This window comes from Lepus europaeus, chromosome 9, assembly GCF_033115175.1.
Source record: "Lepus europaeus isolate LE1 chromosome 9, mLepTim1.pri, whole genome shotgun sequence".
Classification (NCBI taxonomy): domain Eukaryota; kingdom Metazoa; phylum Chordata; class Mammalia; order Lagomorpha; family Leporidae; genus Lepus; species Lepus europaeus.
In genome coordinates, this window is record NC_084835.1 from 97,914,991 (window position 1) to 97,930,576 (window position 15,586).

Genomic DNA, 15,586 nt, shown 5'->3' on the forward strand with positions numbered 1-15,586 from the left:
ATCCTCCCTGCATCCCAGCTGTATCCTCACCTGCCTCCTTCCTTCCCTCTCAAATCCTTAACTATGACTTAAAACAAGCTGGCCACAGTTTCACACGCATTCCCCAAATCTCTGGATCTTCATGGAAACGGCGGACTCCCCAAGATGCCTCTGGTGGAAAGGGAGAACACGTTCCACCCCGCCGTGCCTCTCCTCCTCCCCACGCTTCCTGTGGCAGGCAGCCTGGGTGCAGTTACTTCCGATTTACCTGGGGGCAGTGACGTTCACAGAGGTCTGGGGACAGCGCCAGGTCGGAGCGGAGCACGGACCCACAGCAGAGGGCTTTGTGCAGAGCCCCCAGTTGCTCACTACGGCGGCGGCAGCCCACGCCCAGGGGACCCGCAGGCAGCTGCTGACTTACTTAGCGCGAGTTCTTTGAATTCTGGAAGACTGGCAGCAGCACAGAGCTGGTAAAAGATGTGGTAATTCCTCTCGTCGTCTGCCTGGAGCGGGAGAGAGCAGAGCGGCTTCAGGGCGATGAGCCCCAAGATCACCCGGCACCCCTTCTAGCTGCAGGTGCTCTGGGCGCTGGAGGCCACACCTGATGCTTTCCTCCACAGCTCTGCCACCTTCGATTCCCTCCTGATCTTTCATTCACTGTCCCTGGCGTTCGTCCAACCTGGCGACCTTTACTTCCCAACCTATGTGAACGCTTACATTTTCTTTTTCCTTCTGGATGGAACACCATTGTTGTGATGGTCCGTATGCAACATCATTGGTGGGCCAGCCAATCAACAAACACTGATTCAACTTCCGTGATGCCTGGCTCACGTGTAGATGGCAGTCTCCCTGTGGTAGCAGTCATTCTACTCGGATTCCAGCCCCTTTCTTTCTGGAAGACTTGGAGTGAAGGCAACACCTGCCCATCCCATCAGGCTCATGGTGGGCACAGTGCCCAGGCTGGCCTTGCACTGGCAGAGTGGCTTTGGGTGTGTGTGTGCGCGTGTGCATGTGTGTGCGTGTGTGTGTGCATGTGTGTATGTGCATGTTGGGGGGTGGCTCCAGAGGTCTTTGCAGACAGCAAAGGAAGAGGAGCCGTGTGCAGCACACACACCTTGCCCCCAGCACAGCAGCTGCTCCCATTACAATAGGAAAAGGAAGGGCAAGCGGGCGTGAGGCACAGAGAAAGCCCAAGGGACAAAGGGGACAGGGGCTGGCTGAAAAACCCTTGGGATGTTGGTTGAGCACCGGCTTGGAGAGGTCGCCCAGAATTGCACAGCCGAAGCCACGGTGCTGCTCCCTCTGAAAGCTGGGGACGGAGAGGCCACTGAACCCGAGAAGAGAGCAGGCTACGGACCCAACCCAGGACTCCCAGCGCCACCTCAGTCCAGCGTCAGGACTGCTCTGGGGGTGAGTGCCATGACCACCAGCAAAGGCAGAGTGGATGAGAAGGGTCACACGGCAGCAGGCGGTACTCGGGCAGCAGGACATGAGAGGGAAGCCACGACCCAGGGAGAATCCAGCCAGGCAGGAAGTGGGAACCCATTTATTTGAAAAGGAAACTGAGCGGGTAGCAGGTGTAATTATTTTCTTAAGCTACCAAATAAGAAGGCTCTCATGAAAGTAAGAACCCAGACTCTGTGACCGTCTCAGACCCTAAGACTTTAAACTCCAGGAGAAAAAGGACAGCCTTGCTCTTTACGGAATCCCTGGTATCTGGCACGGAGCCAGCCTGAGACTGGACCTGAACACTGCATAGGAGACTTTTGAGACCTAAAGTCTACACCCCTGCAATGAACGTTTGTTGATGAGAAACAGAGAAAATGGGACAAGGGCATCCAACGCCAGCACCAAAAGACAAGCCACGCTTTGGGCTAGCGAGGGGGCGGGGGCACCAAGGGAGGGACCCACGGGACGCATCCAGAGGGGCTTGCATCCCACACTCACCTGGAAGACCACTCTGGACTTCTCCAACAGGTAGGTCCTCATGTTGGCCCCAATGATGTGGTACCGTTTGTCGAAGCCAATCTGAATGTACTTCCCAAAGCGGCTGCTGTTGTCATTGCGAGTGGTTTTAGCATTGCCAATGGCCTGGATGGAACAAACAGCAACACAACAGGTGCCCATAAACGGAGGGTTTTCTACATCGCGTGACTGTGTCTCCGTGGCTGCACCTGTCTCCCTGCTCCCCGTCCTTACAGAGCCCTCTGCTGTAGAGACAACAATGGGCCAAGCTAAGCAGCAGGAACAAAATGAAGTCATTTCCCACAGCTCCCATACTCCTAAGGATGGCCGAGGAGAGCGAGTTGGTTGGTGGGCTCTCTCTTGGCTTGGGGTTGGGGGGGAGGCGCAGGCATCATGTGAGGGCTACAGCGTAGCAGTCACCCTGGAATCACAAGGGAAAAGTCTCAGGATCACAGAGACCTCGCTCGGATATCCTTGAACTTCCAAACCAACGCCAGAGCCTGCTAGTTCTGAACTTTTTCTGAGAAAAACAAACCCTCCTGTGCTTAATCCGTGTTGTTCAGATCTCCGGGAACACGAGGTCTGACGTTGTTCCCCAACACTAAGTGGTACTTCCTAGAAAAAGCCGGAAGTCAACGCCTGCCCCCTTCCACACCTCATCGTTAGGACGAATCAAGAAGCCATCTTCCTCCTCGGTATCGTTTCTCCTGCCGCAGCACGGGCACAGCTCAGAATCCAGGATCTTAGGGGCAGGCATTGTGGCGTGGCCAGGAAAGCTGCCACCTGTGATGCTGGCATCCTGTATGGGCACCGGTTCCTGTCCCGGCTGCTCCACTTCCAAACCAGCTCTCTGCTCATGGTCTGGGAAAAGCAGCAGATATGGCCCAAGTACCCGAGTCCCTGCCACCTGTGTGGGAGACTGGAGGAAGCTCCTGGCTTCATCCTGGACCTGTGCTGACTGTTAGAGCTATGTTATTCCCACTGGGGAATGGACCAGTGGACGGAAGATCTATCTCTCCCTCTGACTTTAAAAATAAGTAAAAAAATCATCTAGAATTTAAAAAAAAAATGAGTGGCTAAACAATTTCATGGTAATAATATTTACTTTCTATTAAAAATCACATTGATTATGGATTGGTAATGATCTCCCTCGTGCATACAGGGGTCTGAGGACTTCGGCCACCTTCCACTGCTTTCCCAGATTCATAAGCAGGGAGCTGGATCATAAGTGGAGCAGCCAGGACTCAAATTGGCACCCATATGGGATGTGGGCACTGCAGATGGTAGCTTAATCTGCTGTGCAACAATGCTGGCCCCAGTAATGAAAAAATTATTATGTTAAGCCTTGGGCAGGTGTTGTGATGCAATAGGTTAGACCACAGCTTAGGAGGCCCACATACTGGAGAACCAGTTTGAGTCCTGGCTGCTCCACTTCCCACCCAGCTTTCTGCTAACGTACCTGGGAAGCAATGGATGATGCCCCAAGTCCTTGAGTTCCTGCTACCCACATGGAAGACCCTGCTACCCACCTGAAAGATCAGGATGGAGTTCCTGGCTTTAGTCTAGACCCACCCTGGCTATGGTGGTCATCTGGGGGAGGGAATCAGTGGATGGAAGGGCATGCCTTTCGAATAAACAAACTTAAAAAAAAAAAATTCTAATCCTCATATGTTCACACTGTTGGGTGGTTAAAATACCTGAAAAATACCCACTTGCACTTCTGAGTAGTCTTGGACACGTGAAGCAAAGAATCCCAACCTATCCTCCACTCCGGCTCAGCCCAATCCCATCACAGAACTCAGTGTCTCCTAACCCCCCACTCTTCGTAACGCTGAGACGCCATCTGCTACAAAGCCAGGAGAGCTGAGCACAAAGCCAAAAGCTGACCCACGACGAACGCGCACAAACACGTCCCGTCGGGTCGGCAGCAGGAGAACCCACACTTCCTCCTGAGTCCAAGTCAGGCCTTGAGTCATCTGCAGAAACCAAAGCCCAGCCCAGCTAGGGACGCGGCTTAGCCCAGCACTGGCTCGCATCCACCTATCCACTCCCTGAGGGCACCCAGGCTGACGTCCCTGCAGGTCCAACACATAAACGCCACTGCTTTCGCAGAAAACGCAGGGGACAAAGAAGCACGTCAAACGACATCGCAAGGGGGTCATCAGCAATGGCTAGACGGGAAAACTCTACACAGCCTGGTTTCAACAATGAAGTTTCTATTTCCAAATTTTAATCTCATCTCTCAAAAATCCAAATTCCTTAATTGTAAAATGACATCAAGACTCGCTAGCTTATCTGAGGTCATTGCTTCTCATAGCTTAGGAACACCTTGCCCAGGTTCTAAAGTTCATTGCCAGCAGACCTCCCGAGGCAGATCCGCAAAGCCATATGACGGATCCTAGAGCTGGAACAATTCTGAGTAACTGGGCATATCTAGTAAAATTGCACACGCATGCATCTGACCACTCAGCAATTCTATTTCTAGATAGCACCTAGAAAAACCTCACCCAAGTACAAAAGTGGGCAAGCACGAGAATGTTCAATACCAGCTATTTCCAAAAATAAAATACAACCTAAGTGTCCAGTGGTAAGGAGGGTATAAATAAAATGCAGTAGATTTCTATAATGGCTTACTATAATGCTGTGAGAAGAAATGAGAGCATATTTCATAAACAAAAAATGTCACAGGGCTGGTGTTGTGGTCCAGCAGGTTAAGCTGCTACTAGCATTCTGTATCAGAGCTCTGGCTTAAGTCCTGGCTCCTCCTCTTGCGACTCAGCTCCCTGCGAATGCCCTTGGGAAAGCAGCAGATGATGATCTAAGTACTTGTGCCCTTGCTGCCCATGTGGGAGACTTAAACGAAGTTCCAGGCTCCTGGCTTTGGCCTGAACCAGCCCTGGGCATCATAGCCATTTTGGGGAGTGACCCAGCAGATCGAAGATATTTTAATCTGTCTCTCTCTGTTGCTCTATTGCTCTGCCTCTCAAAATAAATAAATCTTCAAAAGAAAGAAAATGCAATACAGGCTTGGCCACTTTAAAAAACTGTTGAATGAAAAGCAAGCTGCAACATGATTGATGGACTTGGACTCCAGACACACACACACACACACACGCACACACACTGTCTTCAGTCTGCTGGGCTGTGTAGTCAAGAGGGAGGTCCCAGCAGGATGGAAACACAGAGCAGGGAGCAAGGAAAGGCTCTGTGAAGTGAAATTGGACATGAACCTTAAATGAGCAGAGGTCTGCTGGGGAAGGAGTGGGAATTCCATTTCGGAATGGTGTGTGTACACAGGGACAGGCTACGTCGGAGACACACCTGGAGCAGCTGGAGTGTGCCGACACAGGGGATGAGGCAGGTACGCTGGGGGGCAGACTTGTGTATGAATGTGTTCATTGTCGTGGGCTCCCTCATTGAGCTTTTCCAGAAAAGACCCATGAAGAATGTATCTGGTCTGGATTTCTCCTTTTGTGCTCACTGAGCCCCCGAATCCCCTCTCTTTCTCCCAGGAGGAGGGGTCGCTGGCTGCAGCTCCGAGGACCAACCCTGGACAGCAGTCATGCCCAGAAGCCCTGGGGGCCCTCCAGCCTGGGCCAGGCTCTGTCCCTGCTCCAACAGCCTCCTGATCACTAACGTTTGTTTAATCAGCGCAGACTTGTGAACAACTCAGTCCCGGGAGGCCGACAAGCTCTTAAATAGAATGGGGTCAGAGCATGCTGGCGCTACAATAAATCGTCCTGATCCGCCCCAGCCAATGCCAATCTGGCCTCAAGTCGCTGTGAATTCGAACAGCTGCCACTCAGCACAGCCCACTGGGAGCCCCGCCTCCTCGAATGTCCTCCACTCTGTCTTCCCGGGCAGGCATCTACAGCTGCTAGGCAGTAGAAGCAACTAGATGACAGGGGCCTAGCCACCTGCTTCCTCAGGAGGGGCCGCCCTCCCCCGAGACAGGCCAGAGGCATCCGCAATCAGACGGCCGCTGATGGCAATGTGCCTGCACTGGCTCCGCCCTCGAGGAGCCACGCTGCCGACGGAGACTCAGGACTTCAGAAAAGCCCTGTGTTCAGACTTGGGCAGTGCAAAAGCCTTTCTCCCTGCCTGGCCGCTCTGCTTCTAATCCCAGCCGAGCTTTTTTTTCTTCTTCCAGCTCTGTCTTCCCTTCCATGTTCATGTCCAGGCTTTCTCTAGAACACATTTCACAGCAGCTCCAAGGAGAGTCTCTGGGGTGGCAAAATAGTACACTGGACAGATGGGCTCTTCAGACTTGGCCATGTAGATTCCGACATACTGATCTACATGAGGCTGAAAATCAGTGCGGCGTCCAGGCCACTGCTGCGTTTATTCACACCACGTGAGGTCACGCAGGGTTAGGTTGGCTCAGGCAGGCGTCCCCTCTCCTTTGGGAGTCAGCAGCTGCACCCCACAGGGTGTATTTTGGAGTGTGCACGTTACTCTTGTATTTCTCTCATGCCAACACATCCTGCTTCTCCCCACCCTCCCCACAAACCATCAGCTCCCCAGATACCCAGTGGGGTGTGGCAAACACCAGCTAACTTCAAACCACCCCCACGGAGAAAGCAATCTGGCAGTGGAGGCTTAGTCCCATGGCCCAAAGGCAGAAACACCCCAACTAAATGTGCTGCACATTCATGCAACAAAGTATCACGCAGCCAGCAAGACTGAACGAGCATCCAGACACTAAGTGAAAGGAGCCGGTCCCAAAAGGGCCAACGCTGGACAAGTCCACCTGATGGAGGAACCTTGAGTAGGCAAAGCAGGGAAGGGTGAACTAAGAGCAATGATTTAATGGCTACAAAGTTTTGAAAGTAGAAGATGGCAGCTTGAACACGGGCAATGCTACTGAATTGTGCACTTGAAACGGTAAGATGGGAAATTTTATGTTATGCATATTATACGATAAAAATTAAAACACTGCTCCTATGCCTCATGTTAGGTCAGCTGGTGATCTGCCCTCACTAAATCCCAGTGTTTGACAATTGCTCCCGCCCACCAAAGAGGCCGCTTCGGCTTTGCCCAGGATAACCACTTCCTCTGTCTCTAAATCTAGGAGTCTCCCATCTCTCTGAAATCTTACTGCCTAGGAGGTTAATGGAACTTGCAAATTCAGAGTGAAGAAGTAGCCTTGCTTTGTGCCTATTCCAGGTAAGACGGTGCTCAGAGTGGGCTCCTGGGGGAACTCCCCAAATACAGGCTTGATGAGCAGCCTCAGGGACGCCAAGGCCAGGGTCCGTGAACATCCTATGAATGGGGCCACGGCCAGGCCCTGACCTCAGGACTTTAAAACACACAGAGAGAAAACGGGCTACCAACTAACTGCTGGGCAGCAGGGAAGCAAACTACAGTAAAGCACGTAGGAGCGTAAAACGCTCAGTGATGTGGGGACAAGGCTCATGCTGCCACACACAGTGAAAATCCAGGAGTCTGAATGGCTATGCACCTGCTGGGGGGGCCACAGAGCCTCCCACCCCTTCATTCTCTTGCACCTTCCAGCGAGGAAGCCCTTGGTACCCTTCAAGTAGGGCAACAGTTCTCAAAGTGTGGCACCCCAACTGGCAGCACGTGCTCACCCAGGAACCTGGGAGAAATAAAGTTTGTCGGGCCCCTTCCCAGGCTCGCAGACTCAAACTCTGCAGGCAGGGCCCGGGAGTCTGGGCTTTGCAAGACCCTCAGTGCTTCTCGCGTGAGAAGCATTGTGAAGGAGCACAAGTGTGCCTTCGAGTTTTATCTGCTTAGTAAAAATGCCTTCCACTGTACTGACCGTGTCCCTACCCGTCCAAGAACCAACACTGGAACTTGCTCTTGTTGAGTTCTTTGCAAGGGGTTGGAGTCCCATCACTCAGCACAGAACGACGCGTCTCCAAGTAACAGAATTCTGACAGCAGGAAGTTTTGCCTGGATAATCAACAGACACCCATGAATTCAGACTCAAAGGTCACTCCTGAGCTTGGTAAAGAAAAAGATAAGGGTTGGGGTGGGGGGCGGCTGGGAGCAGGGAAGACCCTGGCAGGTTCTCACTCCCTCCAGCTCCAACACTCACAAGACACCAAACACATGAGAGCTTGCGTCTTAGCCAACGCAGCCAAACTGGAGCTTCGTCGGCAGCTCGCGGCCTCAACTGAATCCCTTCTTCCCAGAATAAAGGGGCTGGCAGAGAGGGCCTGTTCTTACTCGACTGTTGCCCAGTGACAAAGAGCCCCAGCTGCCAAGGACGGGGCAGCAAACCCGGCCCAGAGACCGTGAAGCCCCTCGGCCCCCCCAGCAGACGTCAGTCTTCACAGAGGTGAGATAAAACAGGAAATGGCCGGTCCGATTCCGAATGTGATTAAGTTACAGCAACATCTCATTGTCAGAAGCCACCTCTGGCACTGCCCTCACTCCCGCCCAGTCCAGGACATTCACACAGAAGCCCTGGCTGATGCGTGCGAGGGGAGAAGGCCCAGACAGAAGCCGCTCCGGCCAGCCTGTCCATCAGAGGGCGCTGCTTCCTGCAGCTCCACGACACGCATCTCGCTTCTACCTCCCTCTCCCCTCCTTCCCCAGGACAAAATATATTCACACTTTTTTCCCGGGGTTGGGTGGGGGGAGAATCTACTTAGCTTCCCCACCTCCCAGGAGGGTCACCCTGACCGAGCAGAGTGGGCGGGGCCCTGACTTCCTGACCCAGGATGTCAGCAGGGGAGGCGGGGAGGGACGACAGTCACTGGGACACGCAGCACAGAGCCAGAGCCGGAGGACGCTGCACCAGCACCAGGACTTGAGGGTCACCATGGGGTCAGGACAGTGTCCCCTTTGCAGTTTCGGGGGCACCTCTGGGATTCTCCTCCTCGACAATGGACAGGGGAACTCAAGGCGAGGTGTAAATGCCGCCTCCAGGAGCCGCAGCCAGGCATCCTCGGGACCCACTACGCCAGGCCCCCAGCCAGGCTGGAGACGCCCACAAGTCTTTACCTCCATGATGGGACTGGACGCCAGGACCTTCTCTTCAATGTTGGTGTCACTGGCTGAGCCGCTGACTGTGGCGAAGTAGCGCATGGCGTACTTGGCCGACACGGTCTTCCCGGCTCCAGACTCTCCGCTGACGATGATGGACTGGTTCTTCTCATCTCTGGGAAAAGGGAAAAAGCTCCAGTCAGCTGCTGGCTGTGGCAGGGCCCTGGTGCCTTCCAGAGATGCTGTTTCAAGGGCCTGAGCTGGGTCAGGACACTGTTCTCACGTTCAGGGGCACACGAGGAGCGACCGCCTAGCAACCCGCCCTCCAGCACGCCTGCTCGGGACGTGAAAGCAGCAAGGAGGAAAGCACTTCCCAGAGCACCTCCCCAGCAGTGGGGCTCCTCTTCAGCACCCAAAGGGGACACAGCCAGGTCACTCCCCACTTCTGTCTGGGGGCAGAGCCCCTAGACCACCTCCTGACACACACCTTTCCAGTTTTTCACTTAAAGACACACTCAGTTCCCAGTCTCACCTGTAGATCTCTAACATGCCCAGCGTGGGCCACTGCACACATCACAGGTTCTTCACGAACCAGGATCTCTTCTCCTCCCCCTGCACCTGAGCTCAGCATGCCAGCACACAGAGTTGGACACTTCTGCTCACACAGCTCCATCACACGGGGCACGCTGCTGGCCACCAGGCTGACCCTGCCTCCACCCTCCCAGAAGTTGGATTAAGCAGCTACCTCTTGCAATAAGAGGGAGCTGGGTCAGACCAAACGGAAAGCAGACAGAAGACTCTCTGCACTCCTGAAATCATCTCCATTTGCTCCCTTTACAACGGAGCAGCAGGCAGACAAGGGAAAGGCAGTCCGTCGGCCCTCAGGAACGTAGAGGTTCATGGCAGTAACAGAGGGAAGACGAACATTTGCACCAGTTTTGGGAAATCAATTGCCTTTAAGGGTTGTGCTCAACTGCCTCTTTCCAGTTCACAAACGCACGGCCAGAAAGGCAGGCACTGGGTTCTCAAGCACCTGGCACACAGCCTCTAAGCACCTGGCACACAGCTCACACTCAACGCACGCCGCGGGACAAGTGACTGAGCCCTCCTCTTCCAGAGGGACGCGGGTTTAGCACTCTGGTCTCCTGGCAGCAGCCTGGCACTCCTTACGCCAGCTGCCATGATTTCCCCCCGCAGAGTGGACTACAGGACGGGGAAGCCACCATGCGCAGCCTGCCCCACTCTGACAATAACCAGTGCAGTCAGCCCTAAGCTTATCAGGGCAGGCGAATGGACGTTGGCCTCTCTTCTGATCTGGGCCGCCCACCAAGATGCTAGAAAACCAGTGGGATGACAGGACAGAAGCTCCCCGGAGAGGAAGGAGGCAGCCAGAAGAGCGGGGCTGCAGGGGAGAGCACCAGCAGTCACGTGGCAGCTGGGAAGCAGCCTTACCCAGGAGCCACTCTTCATGGTCCCAGCGAGCTGTGGGCACAGCTCACCCAGATCGATCGTCAGCAATGGGGAGGGGACCTGCGGGGACACAGGTGGCCAGCAGACACTGGTGAGAGGATGCTGCTGAAAAAACCATCTTTCACAATGTCTACTCAGTCAATTACTGGAAACGTAGGTAGAACCGCACCTGGTACTGAGGGTGGAGGGGGTGGAGGGAGATGTGGTTGTCCAAGATGCTTCCTGGCTCTGGGCTACCATTGCTACCGCCACAGCTTCTGCAACTCCCCTCCCAGCGCCTGTGAAATCCTCACGTTGAAAGCTGGCTTTACGAGACACCTGTGGGTGCCAACAGCTCCCATTCTCATTCTGTACTGCAGCCAGCAGACAGGGGCCGCCTCTCCCTTGAATACCTTCACTGCCAAATCCTTGGAGAACGGCTCAAGCACAACCACCCCAGGTGGCCAGGAACATAAGCTGGGCTTTCCTCTCTAAAACAGACCCAGTCCGATATCCCCTTTGAAGCTCCCCGTGCACCTGCACCAGCAGCACCGGACTGCAAGCAGCCACACGGAAGGCCTAGAGCTGTGCCCCAGGTCTGTGCCCTTAACCTAAAATAAGGAGACAAGTGAGGATGTGTCTGAGCATTGCCTAGAATGCGGGGGTTCCCACCGTCCCAACCACTTGACAGGGATTCCTGGGAATCAGCACAGGTGCTGGGAAACCAGGATCAGGCCTGTGGAGGAGGGGCCAACGCAGCATACCCAGGATACTGATTGCAGAGACCCCAGTTGTGACATTTGGTGAAGGCAAAGCGCAAACCAGCGTCACCTGCCACTCTCACATCCAGTACATGGAGATGGGAGCTACTCTGCACATCACAGGAAAATGATTGCTCATGCAAGAAAACTGCTCGTGTGGGAGGTCTGAAGAGCAAGTAGACTGTTTCTGAGGGCGAGTGGCCAGGGAGTCAACCAGATGGCCAGTTCATGTGGCAAGTGTGATGGAATCAAAGAGAGAAGAAAGCAAGGCACCAAAACAAACAATAAAAAAAAAAAATCCAGGCAGGCTGTGCAAGAAAATGCTGGTGCTCTAAGGAGACTACACACGCATGACCAAGACACTATCAGGAGTCAAATATTCTGTTTAAAAGATCTGTTCATTTGAGGCTCTTTGGGGGAGCAAATGTGGGAAGTGACCATCAGTGTTACCTCCTGTCCAGTTTGGTGGATGTGAGATCTGAGACAGAGACAGGCGACTGTCAGATAAATTCACCTCTTAGACCAACAAATACACTTCAACGACCTCCTGAATTTAGGCTCATGTGGAATAGTTGGAAACCCTGATCACTTTTATTAGCTCTACTGCACTTCTTTTGCCTCTGCTCCCTGGCCTAGCACAGGGCAAGTGGCAGGTCAGGTGTACACACTCGACCGTGGATGAGCCCAGAAGGCACAACGCACACCACCACTCTCCTCTTGTTCTCCATTCACCACCTGGTTGCTTCCAGCTCACCAGAGAACTGCAATCCAGAACACGGGCATTAAAAGCTGACTTGTACTTCAACCTCATCTGTACCACTCATTACCTATCTTTGAACAGGCAGGCAATTTACCTGACCCTCAGCACCTTAGGACCTTGATTCCTGAGGTCCACACCCTAAGGGTCACCTTGCTTTAGGCCTATGCCTCTAACTTCACCCTGACACTCCTGCCAGATTAAATCTATAAAGCACAGCTCTCATCCTGTTTTTTCCAGTTAAATAACTACCACTGTTTATCATGTCTAAACTCCTTAGTTGAACATCTGAACCTTTATAATACACCCTCCACACACCAAAACCATTAATAAGTATAAAAAATGATGATGCTGTGAAGTGGACATGGACTGTTAGTCTAAGGATCTGCCCTCAGCCCTGGTTCTGCCATCCACACATTCTTTATAAGCAACTTCACCACACTGAATACAGAATACTTTCCATTTCTTGAGGGCATTTCAAAACTTCCATGGAAAATGGAACTCAAAGAGGAGTTTAGTTTGTGTAAAAACTTTGAAATCCATGCACAGCCTTTTCATGATATACATTTTCCATGAATTTTAGAATTTATTTAATTTTATTTATATGAATGGCAGAGAGTAAGAGCAAAATCTAAGGCAAGAATTCTTCCATGTGCTGGTTCACTCCTCAGGGCTGGGCCAGAGGCCAGGAGCCTGGAAATCCATTTAGCTCTCTCACAAGGGTAACCTGAGCCATCACCTGCTGCCTGCCTCCCATTTGCATTAGCAGGAAGATGGATGGGAAGTGGACGTGGGACTCAATCTTAGCCGCTCTGCAATATGGGAATGCAGGCATCTCAAAGAGCAGCTTAACCTACTGCACCACAATGCCTGCCTTCCACGAAGTTTGGTGTTTTTTTTGTTTGTTTGTTTGTTTTTTTGACAGGCAGAGTGGACAGTGAGAGACAGAGAGAAAGGTCTTACTTTTTCCATTGATTCACCCCCCAATGGCCACTGCGGCCGGCACACCACACTGATCCGAAGCTAGGAGCCAGGTGCTTCTCCTGGTCTCCCATGGGGTGCAGGGCCCAAGCACTTGGGCCATCCTCCACTGCCCTCCCGGGCCACAGCAAAGAGCTGGACAGGAAGAGGAGCGACCGGGACAGAATCCGGCACCCCGACCAGGACTAGAACCCGGTGTGCCAGCGCTGCAGGTGGAGGATTAGCCTAGTGAGCCACAACGCAGGCCCTTCCACGAAGTTTTACAAGTCCCCTGAATGCACAGACTTCAAAATGTCCTTGCACTAATAAACTTATCTTTGAACTCCATTTCTTTTTAAAAGATTTATTTCTTTTGAAAGTCAGAGTTACATTAAACAGAGAAGGAGAGGTAGAGGGAGAGAGAGAGAGGTCTTCCATCCACTGGTTCACTCCCCAGATGGTCACAACGGCCAGAGCTGTGCTAATCTGAAGCCAGAAGCTTCTTCCAGGTCTCCCATGTGGGTGCAGGGACCCAAGGACTTGGGCCATCTTCTACTGCCTTCCCAGGCCATAGTAGAGAGCTGGATAGGAAGTGCAGCAGCCAGGACTTGAACTGGCACCCATATGGGATGCCGGCACTGCAGGTGGCACTTTACCCACTACACCACAGCGCCGGCCCCTGAACTTAAATAAATTTATTTATTGAAATAAACGCCCCTGTTTATTTAAAGGTCAGAGTTGAAGGAGACACACAGAGATATACCATCTGTTGGTTCTCCAGAAGGTCACAAGGGCTGGGCCAGGCTGAAGCCAAGAGTTTCTTCCAGGTCTCCCACGTGGGTGACAAAGGCCCAAACACTTGGGCCACCTTCAGGTGCTTTTCCAAGGCCATTAGCAGGGAGCTGGATCAAAGTGGAACAGCTGAGACTTGAACCAGCACCCACATGTCACAGCACCAGCCCCTGAAATCCATTTTCTATGAACTTTCTGAAGTGTATTTGTATTTGTTTAAGTCTACGAGATGAAATGTACTCTTCTTATGATGGTTTTACACTCAGCCACACTGGCCTGCACATCACCCTTGCCCACTTCTCTGCTGTTGATGGCACTCCCTCTGCAAGGTCAGCTCCCCCACCACACCCTTTACCAAGTCCTCCCCACATCCCGGGCCAGGGCCGTCCAGCCCGTCTCCCAGCCGGAGCCTCCCAGCAGCAATTACTCCTCCATCTTCCACCGTCTGACCTTAGGCGAACGTCAGTTAGGTGGACACTACTTGTTCTCCGACTTCAGGTTCCTTCTTTTCCTGGCCCTTCTCTCTTCTCAAAAGTCAAGGGTTGTGACTTGACCTTCCCCAGGGACCTCATCTGTTGCCGACAGCTGATGATTCCTCAACTAAAATCCTAACAGGAAGTCTGGGCGGAGAATAGGTCTTCATTCCAAATTTCAGAAGTTGGGGCAGATCTGTATGAACGGAGCCCTACCCGGCATCCTTTGGAAACATGACCCATGTGTGGCTCCATCCACTCAGCCCAACTGTGGAGGAGACTCAGGTGGCAACTGCAGCCTGCCTTGCAATGCATCCTTGTCTCTCAAGGCCACAGAAATTTGCTTTACAGAAGGTAAACCATGCCTAAGAAACTTCGTGCCCAGGTCCAGGCTGTGCTCAGGAACTCGTGCACTACCCAAAGCAGGAAACACTTCAAGGCCTATCCCTCAAAGACAAGGGCACAGGAATCCCAGGTAAACAGCTCAGCTCTTCTGCAGCTTCTAGGCAAGACACCTGACAACCAACACACACACACACACACACACACCCTCAACCACTCCCCCATTCACACCAGACCCCCTCTTTTCACACCCCAGGGGTGAGATCTAATTGATACTAAATCACCCTGCAAAAGCTTCCCACCACACCACTGCAGTGCTTTGCGCTCATGACTCCATTTCTGGGTGAGCCACCTGCTAAGGTGAGTGGTACAGGTGGCTATCAAGGCACCTGGGGTCCTTCTGCCCAAAGGAAGAGCCCTGCTGATCAGCCAGCTGATTTCTCTTGAGAAATCCTGCTCAAGTGTTTGTTGTCTCGTTTGGTTTTTGCAGAGTGTAATTTGTCACCTAGGGTCTCCCAATCAGCAACGTGTAAACAGAAGCCACAGGGAAGCACTGCTCAAATCTCAGAGCTGAGAGAGAGAGACTCGGGGAAAGTGCCAGAGGGCTGAGGTCCCAGCAACCAGCCTGGCTGGGACGGGTAGGCGGGGGATCTGCCAGCAGCCTGGGTGACACCTGGGGCAGCGTCCACACTGAGACCAGCCACAACCAGTGCACACACTGGTCTCTAGACAGAGGCCAGGCGTGCACTGTAACCTGGCATCCCTGGGGCTCCTGGCACCAAAGCCCATCCATCACTCATGCCCCCAGTGCCTTCTCCATGCAAGCGGTAGCAGCCTCAACTCATTGACCATTGTGGGCTCCTCCCTTTCTCCTTTCTCCCACAGGAGCACCTCCTGTAGAGTTTGCCTCTGAATAGAGCCTGGCTCCTTCTCTACAGCTTGTAGTCCAAGCCACTACCATCTTTGACATGTACCACAACTGCAACGCTGACCTCTACTTTTTAAAAAAGAATATTTATTTATAAAGTCAGAGAGATCTTCCATTTTTTGGTTCACTCCCCAAATGCCCAAACAGCCAGGGCTAGGCCAAGCCAAAGCCAGAAGCCTAGAACTCAATGTATATGGGCAGCAGAAACCCAAGTGCTTGAGCCATC

General features: G+C 52.8%; 1 protein-coding gene across 1 annotated transcript in view; it reads right to left on the minus strand.

Annotated features, from left to right (window-relative positions):
• The window catches only part of MYO5B (myosin VB), a 306,778-nt gene that overhangs the window by 131,467 nt on the left and 159,725 nt on the right, over window positions 1–15,586 (minus strand). Inside the window, exons 5-7 of the mRNA XM_062201653.1 lie at window positions 8,917–9,073; window positions 1,927–2,070; window positions 401–482 (exon numbers count right to left, since the gene is read on the minus strand). Of these exons, the coding sequence (XP_062057637.1) occupies window positions 401–482; window positions 1,927–2,070; window positions 8,917–9,073 (383 nt within the window). The remainder of the gene's footprint in view (window positions 1–400; window positions 483–1,926; window positions 2,071–8,916; window positions 9,074–15,586) is intronic.